The sequence below is a fragment of the Ambystoma mexicanum genome, chromosome 8 (genome assembly GCF_040938575.1).
Source record: "Ambystoma mexicanum isolate Mex_15411 chromosome 8, UKY_AmexF1_1, whole genome shotgun sequence".
Taxonomy (NCBI): Eukaryota; Metazoa; Chordata; class Amphibia; order Caudata; family Ambystomatidae; genus Ambystoma; species Ambystoma mexicanum.
In genome coordinates, this window is record NC_090929.1 from 739,239,892 (window position 1) to 739,257,693 (window position 17,802).

The 17,802-nt window shown below is 42.4% G+C and overlaps 1 protein-coding gene across 1 annotated transcript in view; it reads right to left on the reverse strand.

Annotated features, from left to right (window-relative positions):
* The window catches only part of ALOX5 (arachidonate 5-lipoxygenase), an 846,300-nt gene that overhangs the window by 675,625 nt on the left and 152,873 nt on the right, over positions 1-17,802 (reverse strand). Inside the window, exon 2 of the mRNA XM_069610558.1 lies at positions 10,732-10,930. Coding sequence (XP_069466659.1) covers positions 10,732-10,930 — 199 coding nt within the window. The remainder of the gene's footprint in view (positions 1-10,731; positions 10,931-17,802) is intronic.

Genomic DNA, 17,802 nt, shown 5'->3' on the forward strand with positions numbered 1-17,802 from the left:
GATGGTCCTGCATACTACCGGGGGTGGATATAGCAATACATGAGTGTTCAAGGGAACCGAATCATGACTCAACCACCCCGAATGTGTGCTTTGCTATGCCACTAGTGGCTAGGTGTGCTTTGTGGTAGCTTGCCTTACCTTATGAGGGGTGGCTGGATTTTCGATGGTGTCAATTGGAACAGTAAGAGCATGTAGGCAGTGTCCCCTGCACAGGGGGGAATGGTTGTTGTTACCATTGATTGCCATTGCTAGTTTTTCTGTGTGTCATGTGACTGCTTATATGTGCGCGATAGTTAAGACTCACCCCGCCAGCCAGGTGTTTCCAAAGGTTCCCGATGCAAGAGCTTGGTATATGGGGGAGTGGTGGAAGATGTAGGTGACATGCGTGCATCCCGGATAATTTGCATTGACATGCATGATGTGTCCTTTGGCATCACAGATCACTTGCGCATTAATGGAATGTCAATGTTTCCTGTTGCGATGGATGTGCTCAGTCACTCAGGGGTAATGGGGTAAGATGCTGGCCCTTCTCTTCATCCTCCACCTCCTTCTTCCATGTAGTAGGATCGGTGCTAGTAAAGCAGGGTCCAGTATTGTGAAAGTCCTATGTTCACTAGGGTTGCATTGAGCTTTTATACTTGAGATTTCATTGCGCTTTGTAGTTTGCGACGTGTATCAGGTAGCGGTAGGATCGTGAAATGTGTCATCACCCTTGGACTCCTGGCATTTGTTCATAGCTTCTGGAGTAGGGTTTCCTTCAGGCTTCATAGGGCGTGGTTGTTGTTTGCATTGTGCCTCCCTGTTCTTCTTCATTTTCCTCATGAAATGGGGATTTTGCATGCTACACCCCTTATTTACTTCTTTGGGCTAGCCCTTCCCACGACTTGTGCTCTATGTCGAGCAAAGCGCTCCAGCACAGTGCAAAGTAAGAAGGACCAGTGCCAAGTCTGATCCATGAATCAGAAATGTTTTTTTTAGCGTTGCACAAATTGCACTTGAACTGCGCAAAGTGAGATTACACCAAAATAAATATTTTGTAAATGAGGCCGAATGTCTTTCCCACAATATCAGTATCAGCACTGGTATCACAGAAAAAAGCAAGGAGTGAGGAGTACAGTTTGGGCCTGGTGACCAAGCTCCTTTTTACCGCCTGCAGGCCATGTCACCCTGATCCGAAAGTGTGCCCCAACTCTGCCCCTTGCCCTTTTCGTGAAATAATGCCTGAGCCTAAAAGAAACAGGCAAGTAAATGATCAAAAGGTAAGCGACCTAAAAGGAAACTAGATGAAGGATGAGTAGAAGGGGGTGGAATACTTAAATATAAAAAAACAAACACATAAAGCCATGTACAATCAGTACCATACAACTGTATAAATGTACACTGCATTTTTTTAATATTTGGTGTTCATTTCTGGTGTATATGAAGCTGCCAAATACACTAAATGCTCCAACCATCTTTGTATAATGTGCTTCCAAGATTGTTCTTTTTGTTACAGCCTCTGAGGCCCAAGTGCAGCAGACCTGCAGGCTTCTGTTCCCGCCGGTCATATGTGTTCTAGCACTTTCATTGACAAATGAAGGGGACCGTCTGTTGTTCTTGTCCCCTATCCTGCATTTAACAGATACAACCCGTGGGTAGACGGTTCCCTTTCTCTGCAATGATCATCTCATGCATAATGGAGACAAGAGTGGCAATTCCTCATCCTCCCCATCCCTATTGGCCATTCAGTGCCCTTTACTGTCCCACTGCTCGGCCTGGCCGGCTCTCCTTTATACCTAAAAGGAAAACTGGGGAAGGGCATACATATTAATAATACAAGATGCAAGAGAGGCTCAGGTAAAAACATAGTCGCATATTTGAAATAGTCATTTTTTTATTTACGTGGGTGCTTCAGAAGTCCAAGACCTAGATCCGAACGCGCAACTGCCCTGTGCCCTTTTGCTTCCTGAGCTATCTTTCCGACCCTCGAAGGTCAGCGATCGGTAGCCTACTGACTGCTAACTTGTATATTCTGTATTGACCATATGATGGATTTATGTTGTGACCAAAATTCTAACTTTCAGAAATACTCCTATAACTTTTTTTAAAAAGCCACCTAGAGTGAGAAATCTACTGTCACCTAGTTACCTGGCTACTGCAGTTTGGCATTTTCTTTATTTATTTACTGTTCATCCTATGTACTGCACTTCCCCTCCCCCTTGCCCCTCGCACTTTTCCCTTCCCCCCTCTCCTGCACTTGCACAATCTCAATATTACCTGGCCTAGTAAGATCGTTGTCTCTGTCTTCCCTCTGTTCCCCTCTCTTGCCTGTCTCATATCATATCATATCATATCATATCATATCATATCATATTATGCTAGTGGCTCCTGGCTTAAACCACAACAGCCAGGTTTCTGCAAATGTGGCACTTGTGATTTGTGTACATACGTGTTGCATGGCACCCCTCCTGGGAATATGGTAGCTCCCAGGATGTTGTAATGGGTCACGTGGCAGTAGCCATGTGACCAACTCAATAAAAGATATGAGCCGCTTCCGGTTCGTCAGTCGAAGCCATACTGACTCTGGTGTCGTTTCATTTGGGTGCCCCTGCTGGGCCAGCACCGCATGGAGTAGGCCCAGGGACGGGGCCCTCCACGAGGTTGGTGCCCCTGCTGGGCAATGCCACTTTCCCTGGTATCCCGCCATGTGATCATGGCTGACGGAGGCCACCGCGGCCTGGGTGCCCCCCGGACTGTGATCCGGAGCGAGTGGGATGCTCCCCACTCTATTGTTTGCGGCGTGATCGCCGCCCAGCATGACTGCATCGGGTGAGCCCGACACCCATGTGGGGCCTGTACGGTGGACCAGGGCGGCCCCCCAACAATACGCAATTAAAAACACATACGTGTGTGGGCAAGTCAAATAATGTAAGTAATATCAATGTATACATCGCAAAAGCTGTAATGTGGAATACATTATCATTTGCGTATGTGTTAGCTGATGCGTGGGGAACTTCAGAACGGCAACTGTGTACCCGAATATTTTAACTTTTTAAAGCTATCAAATTACACAATTAAAAGTTTCTATTGTCTTCTCTTTGCGAAACATTTCCAAAGAATGAAATCCTAGATGGACAGATGTTCCTTGGCACGGGGAGGATTAAGATGTGGAAAGGAGCGGGAACATACAGCGCTATATATTGCAAGAAATGTATTCTCTCTTGAAGAATCATTGACTCCGGACATAAAAAGGTTCCTGAAATAAAGGCATTTCTTCTTCGGTAATAATGTTTTGAACAAATCATGATTTCTGGCTATATGACTAACACACAATGCTTGTTCTCTCAGTATTTTTAAAAATGCGGGCATAGTCATCCTATAAAAAATATTGTAAACCTGTTTGTTTTGACTTGAACAGTCATTTAATAGGTTGTAAATAATTTGAATTTTGAAATTATTATGGAACAAATAACATTTTTTTTAGTCTACTAACTCCAGTAACAATATGAAAAAAACGCTCCAATAAATGGATGTACCCATTATGTATGAAAGAAAACCATTCTAGTCAGCATTTCAATAACTGTCCAAAGCAGCGTTGCCTAGTTACCCGTTGCTTAACTAAAAAATAAGGTCAATAGGTTTCCTAGATAGCAATGGTGATGAACAGGTTGCAACAGTAATCTGAAGACCGGAACTGTGTCACATTAGTGGTTGGGAAGTGTCAAGACGATGTTTTTCCTCACTTTTTGCCTCTTCAAAGTAACCTGATCAGTCACATTGCCTTAATGTCTCAATTCATAATAGATCCATTTATTTTGAACTATCTGATATGTCAGAAGGACTTCCCTTCAGATGGCGGTGGTGAAAGGCACCTTAGAAGCTTCAATACATTTAACATTAGTCCTTCATGTGTGCACACTTGGATACAGTGTTCCGCTTATTACATTGTTTGTAGTGCCCTGGTGGCCATCAAACACCAACACCATCTCAAACATGGTCGGGTAATTTTACAGGGACTTTCCAAATAAACATTTTAAGTCCCAAAGCCAATGAGACCATATTTCTTCGGTGCGCTAACAGGTTGGACACACTGTTGAAAATCATATATTTGTTGTGTCTATTGTGTCTATTAACACAACAATATTAGTTACAGGAAGAGTGATGGTATTTTCATCACCTATTTAAGTTCAATGTACTTGGACAAATTACTGCTACCATATAATTCCATTACTGCAAGGTAAACAAAAGAGTATTCCATTTTGAAAATACATCCAGAAGTTTGTAATCACAACTAAGAGCAATTGACATATCGGCAATAATTGAATGGATTTCATATGGAAAAAGACTGATTAGAGGAGTCAGTAGATCAGTTAATGTGCTTAACCAACAAGGACATAATTTAAGTTATGACAATTTCCTTGATACACTTTAGTGATGTTTATGATTTCTTTTTGTTTTGATACCCACTTCAACCACAGTACTTCTGAATGTGTTATACATATTTGTTGAATCATATAGCGTCCAGTTAAAGAGGGTTCCCAGGTCGATAACATCCAATCTGGATGTTAGCACCCCAGGTTTCTGATCCGAAAACCCGGGGTGTTAAGAAAAATGTATTTTCATTCAAGGAACGGGATGCTGCAGGCGTTCTGTTCCTTGAATGAAAATACTGACACAAAATGGCCACCATGTATCTGGAAGGCAGCACCCCATAAGTAACCCCTCTTCCATCCATTTTCCACGCGGGCGGTAAAGTGAGAGTGGGTAAATCTGCAGCAGCAGCGTGCGTCTCTACTGCCAGAGTCAGGTAAGTGGGGTTGTGATTTCTAAAATAAATTAAGGGATTGGGCGGGTTGGAAGAAGTTGGTGCTGCGGGGCCGGGGAAGCAGTCATCAGGTTCGACGGAATGCGGGCTGAGATCAGCAGTTTCGGCCTGCGATCCAAGGAACTTGATTGGCTGCGCCCCCTGCCCAGGGTGCTAATATTTGTTAGTAGCCTTGAAAAGTGGGACTTTGTCAAATGAAGGCAATAAGCTTTGGCTAATTTATTATCAGATTATACTGCTAATCTGTTTAGACAGACGTGCAGTGTATTTTGTTAACGTTTTGGTATGGTGTGACAAAAACAAATACTTAACTTTGGAATTTGGGCACAAACCTATCAATATAGGAAATGTGTTAATACAGATGAGGTGTTGATGTATTCACACCTTTAGTCAGTGGTTTACTGTATGATATTAGTCAACTGTTATTTTAGTTAACGTGTTAGTTCACATGATCCCCTCCCCCCAGTCATTTTGAGATATTTTGGATGGCAGATTGAATGACACACAGAATCACTTGGATTAATCCATACCATTAAAGTCAATTTAATCATGGGCATACTATTACACTCGTGTTCTGGTGTAAAAATAACAAGTGTTTTGACTGATTCCCTAGGTTACTTTAAATGGAGAGGTCTGTTCATAAAAGGGAGAGCGGAGCTGCTTATGAGCTGTGAGAGGTGGGGTCAGGTGGCTACTATAAAGCCCTGCACAGCTTCTACTGATGCTACTTTCACCCCCTTACAATGTCATATCCACCAAAAAGCCACCTCCCAGCACTTAGTTGAAGGGGAGCTTTTCTGAAATGCCTGCTGGGCCTAGAGTCCCATGCTACTCCTCACTAATGAGGCCCAACACGGTCGAAACATGGGGGATTCTTGTGGTCTCGGGCAGAATCGATGTGACCAAGCAATTTGGGCTGGGCTGCCCCTTTTGGGGTGGGACCAAGACTGATTTGCATATGGTATTTCCCCATTTGTAATGGCTTGGCAGGCGAAGAAGGGTGGTTTGCAGGGTTGCACAGAGCAATGCCAAAGGTTTAGATGAATTTGAAACCTTCCAGCCATCACCTCTTTTGTTTTGTTGAAACGTAGGGCCACATTTAGAGTTGAGGGGATTTTTGGTAAGAAATACTACCAGAAGGTGTTATCACCTTCCGCAGTATTGTATATCTGCAATACATACAATTCAGCATTTAGCACTAAGCGGAGGTGTTTTTTTAAATATTCGAGTTTACATCTGAAGTATTTTTCTTTAATTCCTTTACCTAGTCGCCTGTGCCTGGACACCTTCTACCATTGCTAATTCCACATTGGCCATTAACTAGCTATCCACGCACAAATCATGTATATGCCTACAATCTGCACTGTCCTACTGAGGACTATCCTATACCTACTTAATACATTAGCTTCTACCATGCCACTCATTTTGCCCTTATCAGCGTCCGCGACTCTCCCCAACAAACACCCCAGTCATAATGACACCATTACAAGACCCTGCAGTCTCCTCCAAAGAAACCTTAAACTTTGCGCTAGACTACCCAAAATCTATGAACTGCCGGCCAAAACCTTATATCCTTCAAATAACATAATCAGAAACCCAAGAGGCCTTCAACCTAATACTAAAACCTCCCCTCACAAAGCCACCAACACTCAGCACCCACTCCAGCTTAATAGCCGACTCACTCGAGACCGCAATACCCACCCAAGACACCACCACAGCACCCAGACACTACCTATGGAACCCACACAGACCGGCATAAAAGGAGCTCTTATAAATGCCCGCTCTACGGTGGCCCATGCCACAGAAATAGCCGGTCTAGTCCTAACAGAAAAAATTGATTTCCTTGCCATCACTGAATCCTAGCTTCACTCAGCAGCTGACCCAGCAATCATGTTAGCCATCCCAGAGGACTACGCCATCCTAAGAACAGATCGCATACCTCCCGAGGCGTAGGCCTTGCAATAATTGCAAAATCTAGTCTAGCACTGAGACTGACATCCCCCACTAAATGCAGACTCATGTGAATCCCTCACTGCCAAGCTGACCATCTCAGACACCCAGACCTTATCCATTCACCTTATTTACAGACCCCCGGGCCCACTCGGCTCTTTCAAAGAAGATCTGACCAATATCCTCTCTGATAACCTTAAAACCTCATCACTATGCCTCCTCTTAGGAGACCTCATCCTTGGAATCAAAGACCCATCAGATACTAACGCTACACAGATTAACGACTCCCTTGAGGAATTAGGGTTCACCCAAAAGGTAACAGGTGCGACCCATACCAAAGGTAGGACCCTTGACTGGATAGCAGGGCACAATTGGCAGACTTCCATCACCTCCATAACACCGCTGCCCTGGTCCGACCACCATCTGATCTCCTTTTCCCTAGAAGTTGCAGCCCCCACACACGTCGATAACATAGCTCCTGCCATCCAAACTAGAAACAAAAAAAAACATTTCAGCTGATAAACTCACTCCTCTGATTCTTCCCACTTTGAATTCTCTTCCTGACCTCACAGACCCATTTACCCTGGTAGAAGAATATAACAAAGTAATGATATCTGCTCTAGATGCCATAGCACCATTGAAAATCAGAAAGAGCAAACCGAAAAAACATGTTAATACATGGTTCTCTCCTCACCTGAAAGCAATAAGACTAGAGAAACGCAAAGGGAACAAATCTGGAGACTAGAGCCGTCTGACACTAATAAAAAGAACCTTAATAAACTAGCTTCCCTATACAAAAAAGAAATCATCCTTGCCAAACAAGAGTCATATAACCTGCTCATTACCCAAGCCAATTCTAATACCAAAGAATTATTCACAATCCTCAAAGAGATAGAAATGCCCATTCAAGCCCCCGACATCTGCCTCAAGGACAAAAACTGGTGCACCAGCATGCAGAGTGCCCTATCAAATAAGATAACGACCCTCCAGATTAAGATTAACAATAAAAAAGAAACTCTCCTCCTTACCCATACTCCTAATAAAATCATTGCCTCTACTCCTAATAAAATCACTGCACCCTTGCCTCTGGACACCCTGCCTCCTACTCCCCCTACTCCACCAATGCCCCTCTTCAATTTTAAGAAAGTATCTATCCTAGAAGTTGAAAAAGTCATCCTAACCCTCAAACCATCCAACTGCCACGGCGACCCTTGCCCAGCACAAATTATAAAAGATGCTGCACGTGACCTCTCCCCTTTCATTGCTAAGCTTATAAATGACTCCTTCTCCACCAGCATCATTCCCAACAACCTGAAACACTTGTGGGGCCTCCCACTTCTTAAAAAACAAACACTTGAGCCGTCTATACCTACTAATTACCGCCCTATTCATACAGTTCCATTCTGGCTTAAAATCTTAGATAAGATGGCGTACCTCCAAATCGAACAATTCCTGGAATGCAACCATCTTTTAGAGTACGTCAGTCAGGTTTCAGACCTCTACACGGAACGGAAACCACACTTATCGACCTTAAAGCACAAATAGACACCCTGAGAGACAATGGTAAAACAGCATCATTACTACTACTCGATCTCTCAGCTGCGTTCAACCTGGTCGACCATAAGATTCTTTGCAACCAGCTGGACTCTGCTGTTCACTTCTCACAAGAAGCAATAGGCTGGATTCAATCCTTCCTCGACAATAGAACAATGCGGGCCTTCTCACCTTTAGCAGCTGCTGACCCTATACCTATCACCTGTGGTGTGCCCCAGGGCTCCTGCGTCTCGCCCACTCTGTACAACATCTTTACAAAGCCCCTTTTTGATGATCTAGATGGCCTGGGTATCACCTACACTAACTACGCAGATGATACTCAGATCCTCATCCCGTTGACGGGAGATTATAACAAGGATTTGGGCTTTGTGAACCTCATCATCCAGGCATGGATGGCATCCCATGGACTATGCCTGAATGATGATAAAACGGAACTCCTCATTCTCGGCACCCATGCCAAGCTCAACAAACTAAGCCATCTCTATTCGAACTTCAAAATAGACAACACTATTATCACAGTAGCTAAGGAAGTCAAAACCCTTGGATTCTAATTAGACTCCACTCTAACCTTCGAAAAACAAGTCAACTCCATGGCCTCAGCTACTGCCTATACCTGCAAGCTAATCAGAGCAGCCAAACCCTTCCTCTCATCTAATAACTGTATCACCCTAGCAAGAGCACTTGTCTTATCCAAACTGGATTACTGCAATGCCTTATACGTAGGGAGTAACAAATACATCAACAATAAGATCCAGATTCTGCAAAATAATGCCCTGAGAGCAGCCCTTAGTATTCCTAAGAAAGCCCATATATTGGACCTTAGAAGATCCAATAACTGGCTCTCTACAAAAGACAAAATTCTCCTTAAAACAGCCTCCCTGACACACAAATGCTTACACCAAGCTGCCCCACAATACCTCACTGCCAGATTCTCGAGACAATCCTCTAACCGCCCTGCGAAAAAAACAGCCAACGCCAATCTCCTACTGGTGCCCAGATTTAAACGCATGAAGACTAGCGGAAGTAGCTTCCCGGTCAAGGCTGCCCAATACTGGAACTCGCTCCCACCTACCTTAAGGGAAGACTTACCTTATCCACGCTTTAGATCCAACCTCATCCAATGGATCAAGGAACATGACATCTGACTCTCTACTACACTTTTACTACACCACCTGCCCTGCTTGTACATACTGTATTTAACTGTTTCTTGATGCCTCTTGCCATAATGTGTATATAATGTATGATATTTTACAGCAATGTAACCAAAGATGAACAACCCTCTTTATGCCTTTTGTGCCCTGCTACCCTCGGGTCTGGCGTACATTGTAAATATTAAAACAAACAAACAATGTTATGTTCGTTTCCACCATCACTGTGATGGTGGAAATGGATAAAATACAGTAGGGGTTCATAATACCACTGTACATGTTTGTTTGACGTGGAAAATAGTTAATACTGATCCTTTTATCCATTGCATGGGGTATTTGACGAACAGGGGCATCAGAGATGACCCCCTTTTGACCCCCCTACCATGGCCCATTGTAAACACTGGACCTCATTCCGAGTTGGGCGCAAAGAGATTACTGGCACCGGGAAGGACACCGGTGCCGGTAAACCCTTTGCACTCTACTACAAGTTCCCTTAGCGGGTCCCTTCCTTAACGCCTGGTCTGACCAGGCGTTATATACAGGACCCGTTAAGGGAAATCACAGCCAATAACGGTACCGCAATTTGCAGTACCGTTATTAGCCACTTCCCCATTCCCATTGAGCCCTATGGGGGATCAAATGGGAATGGGGAATGGTTTGGTGAATGGGGATTTACCGGTCCCGCCAAGGTTGGACTGGTCCGGTAAGTCCCCCTTTCACCAAACCGGAGTCAGTACCGGTATTGGAGGCAGTCATGGCGCAAATAGCGCCATGACTACCTCCATCATCGGAATGAGGGCCATTGTCTTTATTGGACTGAAGGGAAGTGCTTCTCTCCTGTACAATAAAAGAGGCTGAAAACATTTTTGGAGACAGTTTTTAATTTGTATCTCTCCTACTGAGGAGGAGGTAAAAATTGACAGATGTTTGCCAGAAAGGCGGCCTAGAATACTCGTTATATTCCCATGGAATATGGAATGCAGTATTTGACCAAACACTGAACGGGGAAGATAGTAACATCAGAGGTATTTCACAAATACAGTCGATGTAACAGTCACAATCTAACTCATAATGATCTTGTTTGTCTGGTTTCACTGTATCACTAAGTTCTCTCCATCTGGTTTGTCATATTGATGCATGTGCAATCTTGATATTTGGCAAAAAGTACATTTTCTTGATGCCACTTGGAACATGATATGAAATACCTTTAATTTCCTGCAGTAAATGCAGGGCAATACCTAATTGTTCTTTCAATTAGGAGTAAATAATCCTAACCTTTTCCTTCTCTGAGAATAACTTCTTTGTCAGTGGTGATCCAGCGGTAACACGGGAACTCAATGTACTCTCCAGAGGGTGTCCGGACTGTGACATGTTTGCAGTACCAGTCATCTTCATACCAGTACTTATGCTTCTCAATCTTCACCAGTAGGATCTCACCCAGGTCCTCAGACACATTCACATCATATGAATCGATCTGCAGGGAAAAGATGCATACATATTTGTAAGCATTAATTACAAGCATATTTTGAGTGACGAAGACCACAATGACAACTAGAGTGCTGGTAAAAGACTGGCACAAAAAAGTGCGGCTGGCTTCCACCTAACGGAATCCAGAGACGCCCAGCACCTGGCAGGCCAGACACAGGTAAGTTTTGTTGCAGGCAGGGTATGCAGGAGGGGAGATACGTAGAGCAAAGGGGAATATGTGGGGAGCACAGGGCACAGGGCGCGTGACCTTGCTGAGGGCGGCCTTTGGCAGGTATCTCTCTGGAAAGTCTTTGTTTTATGAGCAGTCTGCGGTCATAGATCTGGTCAATACACATGATGAGTAACAAAATTCGAAAATTCATAGAAACCTTATACAAAGTAACAACATATCTTTGTCAATATACTGCATGCATTATTTTTTCTTATCTTATTTGCAGGGTTCTGGGACGAACGTACCAATGTGCTCACTTACAAAGCCAAATTCTAAACTGTAAACCTATGTCAGATGATAGTAAACTAGAAACACTTTCACTTTTTGGTGTATTTTGGTATTATAGCTGCATGCTATTCCCTATGGAGTACATCCGGGCAGTCCTAACTAACACATTGATAAAGAAAAGAAAGTATACTTGGCTACAAGATCTTTAAAAAAATACGTATACGTTTAATTTTCTTCAAACATATTTTGAATCTCACTTTGATACATTCCCTTAATTGTATATAATGTATTTCCTTTTGATACATCAATGCATCCTTCAATTAGGTCAGTATATCTTCAATAAGTACACCATTCATTTTAGTGCATCATCTTAATTCAGGTTTGTACAGCCTCTTAGTACATCCTCAGCACTGTTCATACCTAACCTAAATTAAGATGATCTACTAAGATGAAGGATGTGCTAAATGCTGCCCTAGAAGGAATCTACAGTAAAAGAAATATCCACAGTGATATCCCAGCAACTATACATGTGTTACTGCGTTCGTTAACGTATCCTTTTTTTTGTTTTTGTTTCTTTGACCTTAAAGGAAGCTTGCATTATATTGCTCCTCTGACGAAGTCTAGTTTTGACGCTGTCATTCTGAAGAATAATCATCTCTTCGCCGGTCTTCCATGGCTTTCATTGACTCTTAACACGATTGTGGATACTCAACTTCAACAATGTGTTGAAAAATGTTTGCTTCTCGTCTCTCTGCAGTCTGGTTTCTGTGTTGGTACTGAGTCGGACATTGTTTCTGTTTGGAACAATATTCTTTTAAAGGCTGATGAGGGAAACATTACCCTTTTTGGTTATGTTGATCTATCGGCAGCGTACAACACTGTTGACCATGATATCCTACTTGTCCATCTTGCTGATGTGAAAGGAGCATTTGATAAGTGTGACAATGTTAAGGTCCTTACTTTTCAACAGAACACAACATGTGTCAATGGTCCTCATTACGAGTTTGGAGGTAGCCATGCCCTTAATAAGGGCATGGCTACCCCCAAACTCGGGTCCGGGTTCCCCGAATTGGGAAATTCTGGGCCATTCCGACCTTGGAGGGCCCGGTATTTCCCCCTTCAGGGAACCTGGACCCGGACCATCCCCATTCCCATTTGAGCCTCTCTAGGGCTCAATGGAAATGGGGAGCATGCCAACAATGGGCCCGTTAATGACGGGCCCGTTGTTAGCATACTGGGCCGCTCGCGGGACCCGCTAAGGACGTCTGGTTTGACCAGACGTCCTTAGCGGGTCCCCCGAGTGGACCTCGTAATGAGGCAGTAGGGGGCTAATGGCACCGGCAGCTCTACCGGCGCCGTTAACCCCCTACCGCCAGGGTCCTAATGAGGCCCAATGTCTTTTTTCTCCACCGATATGATTTTGGTACCTTGTGGTATCCCCACTTCTATTCAATATTTACATACAGTGAAAATCTGTGGTTTACGGTTTCAATCATACACTGATGATACCCAAATCTTCTTAATAGTTTGGACTCCATCGGAAGATCCGCTTTCTATGAATAAAATGGATGTTAAATCCACTGAAAGCTGAATTCTTTTTTTTTTGTCGAACAAATCTTCTTATTAACTCTTCTGAATATCCTCCCCTTCATTACGTTTAAAATAAATGAAACGCTTTTTTGCTCAATTGGTGTAGAATATATGTGTGTTTTGGGAGGTTGATTTGAGTTCCAAAAGACACATTTCTGAAGTTGTTAAGATTTCTTTCTTTTGACTGTACCAGCTTTGATGGCTTTGTCCCTTTCTTGCTCAATCTGATTTGGCAATTGTCACACAGGCCTTAAATAACTCCAAATGCTTTGCACCTTGGAATTCCAGTTTTTCAATTTGAATGCCTTCAAATAATTCACAACTCAGTGTTCTGTCTTACCAATTTTCATTCTTCCACACATGGGTGCAAGGCCTTACGTTGACTGACTTCCAGTGCGACAGACATCTACTTCAAGTCCGTATGATTGTTCTTTAAGTGTTTGCATGGGTTGGACCCTATCTCTCCTGCCAATAACATTTTATTTGACCAACTCACACATGATCTCCGCTCGTTTATTGCCCACCTGCTAACAGAACCTAAACCACAGGTGACTGATGTTTCAGGGTTGAAGGCACTCATTTGGGCACTTACTCATGTGTTGATCTTTGGTAAAGACTCAAACTCACACCTTTTCTGCTGGCTCTCCTCTTGTTTAGTGTATCATATATTGATTTTTCATTCTGCGTCCAGAGACAGTATAGTTTGTTCGATCACTCGAAATATGCACAATATAAATTCAATCAATCAATCAACCAACCAACCACCTTCTCTCGATCATGTCCTGGAAAATGGCTGGGTGCCTTCTAAATTGAAAGCTATTGATTGGTAGGCCTTTGTGGGGATGCATTCTGTTTCTTGGTTTCAGAAAATGTGGCAAATTATTATCAGGCCCAGATTGTGGTTTATTAATTTTCATGCAGCAGCTCAAAAGGTCAACAGCAGCAGATACATGGGGACCTGTTTAAGTGGACGAATAATAGATTAACTAGTTTAGTCACTGAGCATATTACTGAATTACATAACATCCAGCTCTTTAATGTATATAAAAAAAGATATTGAAAGTACATGGGGCTTCACTGCACTAAGGCTATTTGATGTATGTCTTCATAATCGTCCTGTTTCTATGGATGAGTCGGAATGTGCAACACAGCACATCATCGATGATTCAGACAGAACTGTTCTAATCCAAGTACACCATGCTGAGTATGAGAAGTGGGTGATATCTGAGATATAGCTTCCCAGCATTAGGCTTGATAAAGAGGATGCCCGCTTGCAACAATTTCTTGGTAAGCATGTGCTGCGTTATGAAAATGGATATGTAACCTACGATTCTGCCACCAATGTTACATGTACATGTATTTGCAAAAGCATTCCTATAGCCTGTGATAAAAAATAGGAGGTGGGCAGCCAGGTTGGGGAGAGCTCATAAGAGCTACTAAATACAAAGTTGCCTCTGTTAGGCTTTAATGGGCCCCTCTTTATATGGACCTCTGGTCGGGATGCCATCAGCAGGCCACCGCGGCTAGAATGGGCCCGTTTAGTGGATGTGGTCTCCTCAGTTATCAAAAAAGCCTCTAACCAATCTGAGGGATGAAATGGACCACAGTGTAATCATTGGATGATAGGGGAGAATTGAAGATACCATAAGACAAGGATTTTGTGGTACATTTTATCTAGATCCAAGGCAGAGAGTGGAACATAAAGTAATTGGTTTGGTGTCGAGCGTCTCGAGAAAAAGCAGTGATTGTTGACCCAAATCAGTCAGAAGAAGAATATTTGAATATGCTCTGTCATTTATCAAACTGGCTAAAGTTGACAATAAATATTATCTTTTTCAGAAACAAAAAAGTTGAATGCCAGAAAATGACAGAAATGAGAAGGGTTAGTGGAGTCCTGCAACCAAAGGTTTTTCTGGATGCTTGTGCCATCTGGTGTTGCCAGTAGGTACTTGGCGGGTTAGGCAGCCATCAATATCAGAAAACATAACTGATATACGTGTGTATTATATTGAATTCGGATGTTGAAACCTATGTTGACAGAGGCCCCTTCATTATTCCTCATAGGGCCGGAAATAAATCAAAACTTTAAGAGGAGACTGAACATATCCATTCACTGAAACCTCTCTTCCCCATAGGATAGGATACAGGATGACATTTTCCACAGTCATTTAATGCTACTTACTGTGTGATTATATTATAATTGGTTATTTCTAACGCTAAATATCGCAGTCCTGAACCTTTGTTGCAGCATTGTCTTGCTTACACAGCGAGCGCGTTTTCCCTGAGCTATCCCCCCCGAGACCTTCAAGCCAGCAACTTTGACTCAAAAGCAGGCACAAAATCGTCAGCGATCTGTAATTGTGGAAACTCTTTATAAAAAATGAGACAGACGAACCCCCAGTAACTACTGCCCAATTTCCTTACGGGATTTAACAAATAAAAACCTAGGGAACTTATTGTGTTCCTACCTGGAAAGTACAGTCCTGGAAAGTAAACTTTTAGTGATGCCCAATTATGCTTCAGCAATGAACAGGGAGTAACAGAACAATCCTACAGATTTTTCGTTTTCATTCAGAAATAAGTCATTATTAAGAAAAGTTCTATTTTCTTGCCATTCCTAGATTTCAAAGCAGCCTTGGAGTGTAAATCATGCTAATATATGGGCTTTGATGCAAGCCTGATTGCTTCTATACAGACAATGCCAATGCAGCTCATTAGGGACACATGGAGAGGTCACTGAATATATGCTCACCAGGGATGTGCAATTTCCCCATTCTTAGTTAGCCTTTTTTTAGATAGGGTTGTAACTGTTTTAGAGAACGCTAATGCTGATGGTCATTGCATAGCTAACAACGTTTGGCCTTATTATTATATGCAAACAATGCAGTCATAAAGGCCGATATGGAGCTGCCTTTGGCGAAGGTCACCACTTTTTGTACGGATATGGACCTCTCCCTTTATAGTAACAATTATGAAGTTGGGGACCAGGAAAACCATAAAGAAAAAGTGTATTGCTGAGAATGACAGATTGGTTCATGTGGTACTCTAGGACTATCTTTCCACTGGTCTGATGGCGAATGGTTCATGGTCCATTGACACATAGTATGAGGACTGTGGATCATTTCCGTAGGGAGTTGGGACAATTAGCCTTTTCTGCAGCAATGACAGGTTTTCCAGGCCAAAGCAGTGTCAGAAATATCTTATGGCAGAGACATTTAGTGCCACACAAATGTTCATTTATTGAGTACCGGGGAATGCACATTTTAGCACATCCAGAAAGCACTCAGACTTCGCTACTCACCTCCTTGTCACACAGTGGGATGAGACAAAAAGGCGTGACCTATCAAATCACTGTAAAACCTTTGGTGCTATGAGATAGAATCTGATCCTAACATAAGAAACAACCCTTAAAGGTATTGCTGAAGAAGGGGTACCAATGAATGCAGCTTCCATGTTACCCTGGTTTTGCCATATTTGGATGGGTTTAGTTGGTTGTAATTATTCCACCCCTGGACAATCCTACAGGCAACCAGTGTAAAAGCTATGCTTTTGGTTAAAATATTCTAATGGAGTTCATTTGAATCCTTCTCTTTTAATGTACTGAAGTACTGCTGAACATCAGCTTGGGCTTAAATTACCTTCGTATAAACCTGCTGTGTTGGTTTAAACAATAACTTGATATTAGTACCCTGTGCTCAGCCAATCACGATCAAAGATTTCGACTGAATTATGTCAACTTTTACTATGAATTAGCTTGGAATCTTCATTCTTGTCCGGTGGTGACAATTCCCAGGCATTAGAAACACAAAGCATTCCCTAAAGCCCTCACTTTGCTCAGGCCGTTAAGTCTGGCTCACAAGCACCAAATGCATGGGAACTCCTTCTTCCCCCAGTGTGCTAAGGCTCAAATAGATACCCTGTTCAGATGAGAGTACTATATTTTAAGTTTTGCAACCAACTCCTTCTAATTCTGGCATTCCTATGCAAATGGAGGAATCTTTCACCCTTAATGCTGAACTGTACATATCCATTGGTTCGTTGGGAAACAGTTATTTATCTCTCATTTGTTTGCGCCCACTTTTTAGCTTTGTGTATGTGCTGGTTGAACCCTTTACTGGTTTCCTATGAGATAAGAGTTATAGCCACCGCCTAGGATTTTAGGATAACAGGACAAATATGGCTGTGGTCCGTGTAGTCATCCTGTACCTCTTGGGAACTTGGGTTGTTAGGAAAGAGGTAATTAAATATTAGAATTAAAGTTTCTATTGCTGCTAAGAATCTTTAGCTATTCGCGACCTTACATGATTTCACAATTGTATTCAGAATATATATTTTCAATGATTTTTCTAAAATATATCACATCTAGTTTATGCCTATAAAGATATGTTTTAGTCAGGCAACGCTATGATACATTGTTTTTGTTTAAATATTTTTATAATTATTAGAGTTGAGTAAAGGCAAATGATGCAAACAGAATTGGTTATTTTGAACAATTACATGACATCCAATGTCAAAATGTATATAATGAATACAGAAAATGTTTTGAAAGCAACAATTTCATTTAGCTTAGTAAAACTGAACAATGATGAAACAAAACAGGGGGGTACAGATATAGTACAGGACATGATACATTAGGAAAGAGAAGGGAGGGGATACATTAATAAAATAGTTAAAACCAACTAATCATGTGTATCGAGATAATATATGAACCTATTCCATTTCACATTAAATTTATCTAGATAATCAAATGAAAAAGCATGACATTGTTCCATTCGATGAATGGAGTAGATAGAATTCCACCAGATGTTGAGGGAGAGCTTCGTAGTATT